Genomic DNA, 11,550 nt, shown 5'->3' with positions numbered 1-11,550 from the left:
TTCCCCTCTCTCTTTCCCTCCACTCTCTACAGCTCAGTATATTGCGCTTCTCTTTGTGTTTGTGAACCCACCATCACACTAACCTATCAGGTCCTTCACCTCTCCATGTACACAGACACTGGCATCCCCATTGGCACAGTGGGTTAAACATTCATTCAGCCATCAGTCATCTCTTTCCCAAAACAGACCTTTGGTACACGGTTCAGGTCTACAACAAGGCCAGCTGATGGACAGGCCAGGCTAAAGAGAGCAGCATCTCTCCTGTATCTTCGCCAAACACTTCTATGGAACTGAGGGTAAATGAGGGAAATAAATATTAACGAAGGGAGATCAAATTTAGCAATACTGAAAACTAAAACCCTAAAACAAATCCCATAGCTGGACTGTTTGTTACATTATTGATTGAAACAACATCACACACAGACACACACACACACACACACGTACCGTCACAAAACCCCTGCGTCTGGCTGAGAGATGGTAATGTTATTCCTCAAATGGAGACAGACAAGTGTGTGTTCATACTAGGCCTAAGTGTATATGAAACCTGACGCTCTGCTCCTAATCTGTATTCATCTGTGCTCACATGTCACCAACAGCATAATGGGATTAGCATGTAATCCAGCCACTCTTTCAGTGGAGGGAGGGAGAGGTACAAGGTCCAAATGCACCAGAAACACTACATGATTATTAAGAGCAGTCTATATGGGCATACTGTACCAACCACAGAATTAGAATGAATGGGCCTTCTGGCCATTCTACTGCCAATGTTTGTATATGGAGATTGCATGAATGTCTGCTCGATTTTATACACCTGTCAGCATCGGTGTGGCTGAAATAGCCGAATCCACTAATTTGAAGGGGTGTCCACATACTTTTGTATATATAGTGCATGTAACACAGAGTGTGATTTTTACACTAGGTCTACCATTCAAAAGTCTGCAGACAGTCATTTCAAAGCAAAGCATTTACTATACAACATTACAATAAGCAGGGTAGAAAAGGATTATAGCACATGCTATCCATTCAACCATTCCAAAGCAGCTGTACTATTCAATAATTGTTTAACTGTGAAAGGTTTTGTCTCAATGTTTTTTACATCCAAGAGAAGTGGCCCAATCAAAACTCATCCCCTAAACCCTGTCCTATGCACTTGTGGAGATCTGAGAGGAATTGACAGGTGCGTCAACTGGTATAGCTTGACCTTGCCCCACCAGGTGGAATTTACACCATATTGTGTATACCAATCAAATTCTCTCAGATCTCCACAAAAGTGCATTGGGTTTAGGGACGATTTTGATTGCCTCAGTGAGGCTTCATTACAGCCGGCTGCCTTGAGTGGAATTGAAGGTTAAAAAAATATATAAAAAAATGTGTTGTAGTCTTCTACAGGTAAAATAAAGTGCTCTGGATATGATACAAAATATCCTGTAGCAAACATAATGCATTTTGGACAACTAACATTTCTTTGGTATCACTTCATTTGAATAGTCTCCCAAGTAGATGGTTTGTAGATGTTCAATAACAGTCAACATTTCAACTAACCATCCATTAACCCTAACCCCAACCGTTATCCTAACTCTAAATTTAACGCTTACCCTAACCTTAACACATATCTAGGGTTGCAAAGGGTCGGAAACCTTCCGGTATATTGTTGTATATGTATATGTATATTTCCGTAATTATTGGCCATTTCTTGGAGAGAACTATTCCCGGAAATTCTCCATGGGAAAATGCCTGGAAATTTGGGGGGTTTTGCTTAAATTCATTAAAAAAACTTTGTTTATAACAGTGAGCCTTTTTTTGTGGGATACACCTAAGTCTTGGTTAAACTATCCCCAATTCAATGGAATTGCAACCACCTGCGTGCACAGTGCATTCTTCCATCACATGCACAGTGCATTCTTCCATCACATGTGCAGTGCATTCTGAAGATCTTGCAGACTAATGAGATGCTATTGAGCCCACAATACTACACTGTCTGAGTCAAGGACTACATTTTTTATTTATTTATTTACCTTTATTTAACTAGGCAAGTCAGTTAAGAACAAATTCTTACTTTCAATGACGGCCTAGGAACAGCCTAGAACGACAGATTTGTACCTTGTCAGCTCGGGGGTTTGAACTTGCAACCTTCCGGTTACTAGTCCAACGCTCTAGGCTACCCTGCCGCCCCATGCTTTCTGGTAAGTTTTGATTACAATACTGGGTGGGGTGAATATATTTTATATCTGTACATGGAATTGAATTTGTTATTTCTTTACACATTTTGTTATAATCTTTACAGTTAAATGCCACGGGCACATTTCACTGCAGCTAATGTAGAATGAAAAGCATCTGCAAATACTGTCAAAATCATATGTGAAGAATGCAACAAAGATGCAGAGTCAAGTGAATAAAGTTCCCCCAACGCTCACAACAAACAACCTCTGACAAAGTCCCTCTACTTCTATTCGAGGTGAAAATTATGAATCAGACCCCTTGTTGATAGCAACAGCTCATGGTTCTCCTGGAATCAGAAGTTCTTTTGACTCAATGGTGGAACATAGAGAAATGCTGATGAATGTCTTGCTTGAGCTGTGTATGCAACTGGTTCACCTCTGATGCTCACAGGCAATGTGCATTGGAAGAGATTTCTGAATGTTCTTCACCCAGCATACACCCCTCCAACCAGACATGCTTTATCTACTCATTTGCTGGATGCAGAGTTCAACAGAGTTCAAGTGAAGGTCAAGCAAATCATAGAGAAAGCAGACTGTATTGCAATCACCTCTGATGGGTGGTTGAATATTCGTGGGCATGGAATAATTAACTACATCATCTCCACCCCTCAACCAGTATTCTACAAGAGCAGAGACACAAGGGACAACAGAAACACCGGTCTCTAAATTGCAGATGAGCTGAAGGCAGTCATCAATGACCTTGGTCCACAGAAGGTATTTGCACTGGTGACAATGCTGCAAACATGAAGGCTGCTTGGTCTAAAGTGAAGGAGTCCTACCCTCACATCACACCCATTGGCTGTGCTGCTCATGCATTGAATATGCTCCTCAAAGACATCATGGCACTGAAAACAATGGATACACTCTATAAGAGAGCCAATGAAATGGTTAGGTATGTGAAGTGTCAGTTATAGCAGCAATCTACATTGAAGCTGCCCAGCAACACCCACTGGGGTGGTGTTGTCATTATGTTTGACAGTCTCCTGAGTGGAAGGAGTCTCTCCAAGAAATGGCCATATCACAGTCTGCCGATATGGACAACACCATCAAGAGGACCCTCCTGGATGATGTATTTTGGGAGAGAGTGGTAAGCAGCCTGAAACTCCTGAAACCTATAGCAGTAGCCATTGCGCGGATTGAGGAGACAATGCCATCCTGTCTGATGTTCAGACTCTGCTTGCAGATCCGTACTGCCCTGCCCACTTCACTGTTGCTCCAAGCAGAGGAAACTGCAGTTCTGAATACATCAAAAGCATGAAGACTTCTGCCTGAATCCCATACACGCCGCAGCGCATGTTGGACCCCAAGTATGCTGGCAAGAGCATCCTGTCTGGTGTGGAGATCAACAAGGCCTATGGTGTCATCACTAACATAAGATGTATGTTGAAAAGATTTTGAGAGATGCGATGATCATTCAATATTCCTTTATTTTGTTGTTCAGTGAAATAATCCTATGTGAAGAGTCAACTCATTTAATTAACGTTCAATTCGTAACTAAATTGTTGTTTTTTTCTATTGGAAGGATTTTAAAATGTCCAATTGTCTACTTATGATAAGGTAAAATGTGTATGTTTCTGTCTCCATATGATACGGTAAATATATCCAATGCAAAAAACATCTACATTTAAATGGTGTTAATATTAATTTGCATATATTTATGTTAATTCCTATATATTCCCGTTAATTCCCACGGAAAAAGTTTCCACCTCTGAATATCCCCCAAAATGTGCAACCCTGCCCATATCCTAAACCTAAACTTAACCCTTACCGTAAATCTAAACCATAATGCTAGCAAGCAGTTGCATATCAACAGATAGTTCCATTTGATTACACAAAGATGGTCAAACTATCCAAATAAATTGTGAATTTTTTTCAACATGGAAATATACAAAGGGTAAACAAAAGTTCTGCACAGTTCATCTGCTTAGAAGAAAACTGCTCACATACAAACAATATTTAACAATATTCAATGGAACATGGGGTTTGTTCCAGTTTTTGAATTTCAAATACCCTGTCCCGACAGACTCGCCTCATGTGCATTAGGAGACACAGGCCCTTTAAAGAAAGTGCATTGGACATCTTTATACAAGACAGACTTCAGTAACATAACAAAACATTCACAACCAAATGACATCTGAAGATTAAAAGGATTGGGGTAAAAAGTAAGTGCATTGGACATCCTTATATAAGACAGCCTTCAGTAATAACAAAACAAATCTGTCATGGTTCCACCTGTCACCAGAGGGCGGCAGAGACCGTCCTAGAGACATTAATGACTCAGGTGTGTCCTATTTACTCATGATTTCCCTGTTAAAAGAGGTGTGTTTCCTGTTGTCCTTTGCAAAAGCAAAGTGAGTGAGTTTGAGACTTAGAGTTTGTTGTTTTCCAAGTGTACCGTCTACCGGTTCTCAGTAAAGTATTATGTTTATCCTTAACCACTTATTCCTCATCTGGCCTCTTCTCTACACCTGGGTCCAACCTATCTTTACCATGTCTCTTGCTTTGCCAGATAATCGACTAATCATCCCTTCCTCCTCAAGTACATTCTCATCAACTCCTCCCATTCATGAATGGAGCATTTGTCTGTACCATCTCCTCTATATGTAGGAGGTTCCTTCATGTCTGATTGCATGATGAACTTTAATTTTTACTGAGGTCTACATATCCTACTGACTCTGAATGATGATCACTTATCTTCTCTGTACTTACGGGTGGCTCATAAGTACTGGACCTGCCACTCTGTAGTTCTTCCCTAATGGAGCTCCCTATTTCCCAGGCTGTCTGAGTGACCAGCTCAGCTAGACCATCTACAGGGGTGTTTGGATTAACACTAGATGAAGGGCTATCATCCCTATTTTTTGTGGAGCACAACATGGGGAACCTACTGCACCTACACGTTTTACAGGGGTTTGATCAGAGTATGAGGAAAAACCTCCCCTTCCAGCAGTAAATTTGGGTTCATCATCACCATTATAAAATGCCATGCCACTAAAGTTAGGTTAAAATGTCTGTTGATGAACACACTTCTATGTTAGTTAACCATAAACAGCGCTCTCAATACATCGTTTTCAGAAAGTCAGGAAAGAAAATATACTGCAGCTCCGCTTTTGCCACAAGGTGGCAAGAGTACCTCAATGATGGAAACAGTCTTAAGAGCAGCAGCGCCGCCGTGATTGAGCTGACGTCGATCAACGATGAATCCGGGTCTAGAAGGCACCAATGTAACCGGTGCTGTGCTGCACCGCTGTTACTCTGGGTTGTATGTGGTTGATTGAGACTATAGACGGGGACTTTGGAGATCAGGGAGTTTTAACAAAGCAGAATTCACTCTGCATCCTGCATCCAAAAGAAAATAAAACATTTGTTGAGCACATATGTTCCGCGAATCGTCGCCTCTTTCTACAACAGATACACAATAGGAGGGACTGGGATCATTCGAGGAGCTAGCCATCGTTCACACATACAATAGCCTGCTGATACCTTAGCTAGCTATTAACCACATGTTGAATTCAGAATGTTGATATCATCCTAAAAGTACAATTACATCTTAACTATTACCATCCACTTGAGTAACCTCTAAATAGACAACATTATTCATGAACAAAACACTGTGTATGACTTTGTGCTTAAAATAATCAAACTTTTCTGAAGACAAGAAAAGGGCCAACCTCTCAAAGTGCATGAAAATTATTTGAGCACGTGCACGCAGGGCAACACGTAAGTACACACTCCCTTCTCCCAAGATGCAGGCATGCATAATAACAAATCAACACGACATATGAACCTAGTGAAATTCACAAAGTACTTTTAACTGTTAAACAAGATTCCTGTCGTTAGGGGAAATATTTGGCACGTAGTTTGTATGTAGATGGTCATTTACGTGGAACCCTGAAATAAACGTACGTTTTTGTATTTGGTACAATTTACCTAGCTAAACAAATCCTCAGAAGCAGCCACATCATTGGAGTTTGAGTTGCTTAATCTCCTATATTTAGCTACCATTACGGAGATGCTTGGTCCCAGTTTCCCTATCTCATCCTCTCGCCGATGGCCTGAAGCCATAAGGCTCTTCTTTTTGGATCTCTTGTGATAAGGAAGTCGTGCGAACCGGAGACCTGGGTTTTTAGAACTATTACTGGTGCAGTATGTGACACAGCATCTTTTCGGCATACTTTTTGCCGAAACGGTCAAGAAACGTGATCAAAGTTAGCGACGTGATAATTCGCTGCACAGAAAATGCTTTGTTTTACCCCAAAAAGGGGCACAGACCTGACGACGCATTTTGTTTATATTTTTGGAACGTATTACCGGTCAATATTTTCTTAACTCTTCTTGAACTACACTGCTGGGGCCTGTTGCACAAAAAGTAGAATTAAGACATCCGGGATAAATGACTCAGCTGAGCTCAATGAAGCCAAAACATGTGCGTCCAGGCTTAATTGGTTGCACAAAGACCAAGCCAGGATGAGCAGACACGATTCATTAAACCAGGTGAAACCAATCCTGGATAGGTGCGCGCTCACGGCTCACTCAAATAGACCCCGCCACAGATTAACTGACTTACCATGGCAACTAGAGCCGCGTACTTTTCCCCTGTCGGAAGCACAAATCCTCATGGAGGCATACGAGGAGGTAAAAGATATAATTAAGAAGAAAGGCAACACCGCCACAGTGATAAAGCAAAGAGAAAAGCGTGGCAAAGTATTGCAGACCGCCTGAATGCGTAAGTAGTGCACAATTACACACTCACCGCTCCGCTGAAACATCACAATTACAATTCAAATATTTAATTCACATCTCCAAAAACGCAGTTGTACTGTAATTATGAAACGGTTAAATTTTTAATTGAAATGCACTGCAGATATGAGTGAAATTGTGTAAAGTAAGTCCATCACACTGTATAAAGCTATGATAAATTATTATTAAAGCCAATTTGTAAGTCGCTCTGGATAAGAGCGTCTGCTAAATGACTTAAATGTAAATGTAAATGCCTTACATTATTATTTAACGTTACTACGCTCAGTACGGTTTAATCTTAGCCGTTGTACTCTGCTTCTTATGTTGTCCACCGTTTTTTTTTGTGTTTCTCCTGCTTTCATTAATGTAAAGCTGCTTTGACAGAATGAAACAATTGTGAAAAGTGCTATATAAATAAAATTTAATTGAATAAATAGATGAGCTATAATAATAATCACTTTAATTTATATAGCGCCTTTCAAAGGACCCAAGGTCGGTTGCTCACTGCACTGCAAAAATGTCTTTCTTTCTTAGTATTTTTGTCTTGTTTTCAGTAAAAAAAATATCTAAAAACATCTTGAATATTTTCTTGAGCAAAATTACCTAGGAAAATAAGCAAAAAATCTGCCAGTGAAACGAGAACTTTTCTAAAATTAAGTGTTTATGGAAAAAGTAAACTTATTTCAAGAGAATTTTTATTATATTGACAGATTTTTTATTTGCTTGTTTTAAGCACACATTTACTTAAAGTTTATATTTTTTGTCTAAACTATACTTATTTTGCTAGGTCATTTAGCAAATCAAGAAAATACATCTTTATTTAAGTTTTTTTTTGTTATTTTTACTGAAAACAAGACAAAAATACCAAGTAATTTTTTGCTGTGTGTGTGTGTGTGTGTGTGTGTGTGTGTGTGTGTGTGTGTGTGTGTGTGTGTGTGTGTGTGTGTGTGTGTGTGTGTGTGTGTGTGTGTGTGTGTGTGTAGATTAAACATGAACGGGCCAAAACGGACATGGCAGCAGGTCAAAAATCAAATACAAGAACATTCTGCAGAATGGTATGGTCCCTGACTAATATTTAACAAAGCACAAGCATATATTGTACCCAGAAGGTACCTGCTCACACATTGTCTGTACTGTTTTAGCAGTGAAAAGAATACCCACAGACAAGGCACGGGTGGTGGGTCACCAAAGGCTGACCTTACCCCAGCAGAGGACATGGCCTTGGAGCTAAATAAAGGCAGGCCCGTCTTAGAGGGGATCCCTGGGGGAAAGAGACGAGCATAGGTTCCTCCCCAAGATGCCACCCGCTTCATTCAAGGTATGTCCTTCCATCTCTACATGGGATACAACCACATTCATATTGAATCAATTTGGACTGTCTGACTTTGGTTTACCTATTGCCTTGCAGTGTCTGGCAGCACTGTGTTCCTGTTAGAGCCACCAGCACAAGCACCAGACGATGCTGATCCAGTGAGTACTCCATCAAAGGCATACTGTAGGCCTGGCATGTCTTGTCTACTAGCTTCAATATGAATCCGATTAAATGTGATAGGGTGAAGGCCCCAGTGCAGCAGCAACAGCACATGATGGAGACGATGATGATGAGGAGGAGACCATCTCTCTGGATTCCAGAAGGCATGAGGTATCATGGTAAGACTGTGAAAGTACTATTTACTCTACAATGGTGAGGAGTCCTCATCAAAATCAAAAATCTAATTTCTTTTACAGGACCCAGATGCTATACAGTGGGAAAACCAGCCTGGCAACATAGTGCGATTAATAAAAGGACACCACATCCTGCCAAATTCCAGCTGCGCTAATTGTATTGTGTTCACAGAGCTCACAAGCTATCAGAAAGTTGTATGGCAACCACCTCCGGCGCCAAATAGAACTGGCAGACATAGACATTCAGTACAAGAAGAAAAAAGATGGACAATCTTGCACTGGAGTCCGAAATAAAAAGAGGACAATTAGGAAACTGGACCTTGAAATAAAAACTTGAGAGGGAGGTGAGATATGCCTTCAATGTACACTGTATGCTAACTGTAACACAAATGTATTAATCATTATTTGTATTTCCTCCCCCAGCTCCAAGAAGATGACACAGCTCAAAATAAAAATTAGGTATATTCTCGTAAAGTCAAGTGAGCCATGACATATGAGCTCTTATTGTGAGCACACAGGACGGTGGCATCTTTCTAAGGTTTTTTTAATTTTCCCAGCAATCAGTACAACCAAGTCATCGTTATAAGGCATCGCCCTCTTTTGCCCACCCCCCCCCAGCACCAGGTGTGGCCACTAGCCTATATGAAGGCCCAAAATTGTGTGTTCCTTTCTGCTCTGACAATGGCATGCCCATTCGTGCGAGATGTGGTGGATGAAGAAGCACTTGTGCTGAGGAGAGCCTTCAGGAGAGAAAGGGTCTTCAGGGACCGGTTGGACCCACTGGCCTTCCCTGACGACCATCTATATGAAAGATACAGGTTTTCTGCAGATGGCATCAGGTATCTATGCAGACTACTGGGTCCCAGGATTAAGCACCGCACTGCACGGAGCCATGCACTGAGTGTGGAGCAAATGGTTTGTGTGGCCTTGCGCTTTTTGCTAGTGGAGCCTTCCTGTACTCAGTGGGGATGCAGAACAGCTGAACAAGGCCACAATTTGCCGCACAATAAGGAGTGTGTGTCTGGCTATCAAAGCATTAGCAGATGTCTTCATCTCCTTCCCTGGCCACAGAAGACTCTGTGACATCAAAGAGGAGTTCTATAGGATTGCAGGTAAGAGGATCTACAAATTACAGGACAACTGTTAACACATAGTAGGATACTCATTACTTTGTGTGACAGGTTTCCCCAATGTCATTGGTGCAGTGGACTGCACACATATGATAAAAGCCCTCAGGTGCCCATGAGGCCGATTTTGTGAATAGGAAATCCTTTCACAGCATTAATTTTCAGGTGAACATAACTTTTTGATATTGTCCATTGACGAACACTCTGCATTGCCAGTGATGTGCATTGATTGGTGTAATATTCCTCATCTTATGATTTCAGATGGTCTGCAATGCTGACTGTGTGATCAGCAATGTTGTGGCAAAATGGCCTGGCTCAGTCCATGACTCCAGAATCTTTCGGGCCTCTGAAATCTATCAGTGCCTATCACAAGGTAAGCCACACAACCCCTATTTATAACCATCATGGCTGTGTCAAGAATATCACTGTGTTTATGAGGTAGTAATGATGAGATTTTGTGTTGACAGGTGAATTCTCTGGTGTGTTGCTGGGAGACAGGGGGTGTGGCTGCCAGCCTTTTCTCCTGACACCTTCACAGACCCCCGGAAGCACAGCAGGCCTACAACCATGCCCATGCCAGGACCAGGGCCAGAGTTGAAATGACTTTGGCCTCCTGAAGGCACACTTTCACTGCCTTCACAAATTTGGGTCAGCCCTGTTAGGGCATGTGATATTACTGTGGCTTGTGCTGTCCTCCACAATGTGGCCTGCCTGAGGAAGGAGAGGGCCCCCAGAGTGCCACCAGCCATGGACTGGGACAATCCGGCAATCTTCCCTGATGACGACAGTGGTCGGCTGCTGAGGGACCAATATGTGTTGAATTATTTTAGTTAGTATGTGTGCTTTCAATTTTGTTAAATATGTCCTGCGGTGGCAGAGGAATTTGGGTTTTTTGGGTTCGTTTTTTTATGAATTTGGCCTCTTATGATGTTTGTGCGGTATACTGTGTGTAATACAAGGCTGCAGGGAGGCTACTGCATCCATTCATTTGTCTGTTCAGTTGATGTGTATGGATTTGTCCTGCATTTATTTTAGTGTGCAGACATGCAGGGTGTGTTATATACAGACCTTTGAATGTGTATGTATCATTTTGTATAATATGCTTGGATTCTGTGCTTTCCATCTTGTAGAGTCACTGTGACTTCAGTTTCGAAAGGAGCTGATGGTTTACCTGCTTTGTTTTGTCCTTATTCAATAAAGGAACATAATGTTACACATTGTGTTTTTATATTCATATGGAATGTGTATTTGTTTATATGACAGAGTACTAGGGCCACACTGAAGAAAAAGGATAAAGTCATAAATTTATGAGGCTGGTTCTTTCTGCAGAAAAGCTACATATTGTTTTGATACTTATGACAATGTGATACTTAATATTCTGGCACATCAGCATGTCTTTGTTTATGAAACCATACTGAAGTACAATTTCACGAAATGCCCCGCATCTGTCATTTTAACAACTGTCCTCCTTTAAAACAACTGGTTACAATATTATGACTTGTCTTTTTTTTTCCCTCTGTGGTCCTAATATTCTATCATTTTATATATAGTCTATGGGAAACTGTAAATTATCTAATGATAGCAACATCTAAAATCATTTTTATCCAAAATCATTGAAATTAATGATCACAAATGTTTAAATAATGACAGTGGGTCTAGTTATATGTGATAACAATGTATAGTGAGCAGTGAAATAACTATTGGTTTCCATTTGTGGTGACTGCTGACTGACATTAGGGATGAGATTAAATAGATCCTGGAATTTAGCCTGGTCTGGAGCAGGCTAGCTCCACAGAATA

General features: G+C 41.0%; 1 protein-coding gene and 1 long non-coding RNA gene across 2 annotated transcripts in view; both read left to right on the top strand.

The window, feature by feature from the left end:
- Positions 1-8,299: 8,299 nt before the first annotated feature.
- On the top strand, positions 8,300-8,871 carry LOC127914585 (uncharacterized). The gene is made up of 4 exons (XR_008088928.1): positions 8,300-8,429; positions 8,512-8,609; positions 8,688-8,729; positions 8,797-8,871. It is a non-coding gene; the product is annotated as an uncharacterized LOC127914585 (long non-coding RNA).
- A 717-nt stretch (positions 8,872-9,588) lies between these two features.
- LOC127914562 (putative nuclease HARBI1) overlaps positions 9,589-11,550 on the top strand; it is a 3,920-nt gene continuing 1,958 nt past the window's right edge. Inside the window, exons 1-3 of the mRNA XM_052491607.1 lie at positions 9,589-9,736; positions 10,013-10,124; positions 10,219-10,299. Of these exons, the coding sequence (XP_052347567.1) occupies positions 9,668-9,736; positions 10,013-10,124; positions 10,219-10,299 (262 nt within the window). The 5' untranslated portion in view covers positions 9,589-9,667. The remainder of the gene's footprint in view (positions 9,737-10,012; positions 10,125-10,218; positions 10,300-11,550) is intronic.

Source organism: Oncorhynchus keta, chromosome 33 (genome assembly GCF_023373465.1).
Source record: "Oncorhynchus keta strain PuntledgeMale-10-30-2019 chromosome 33, Oket_V2, whole genome shotgun sequence".
In the NCBI taxonomy this organism is placed as follows: domain Eukaryota; kingdom Metazoa; phylum Chordata; class Actinopteri; order Salmoniformes; family Salmonidae; genus Oncorhynchus; species Oncorhynchus keta.
This window is presented reverse-complemented; position numbering and strand designations above follow the sequence as displayed.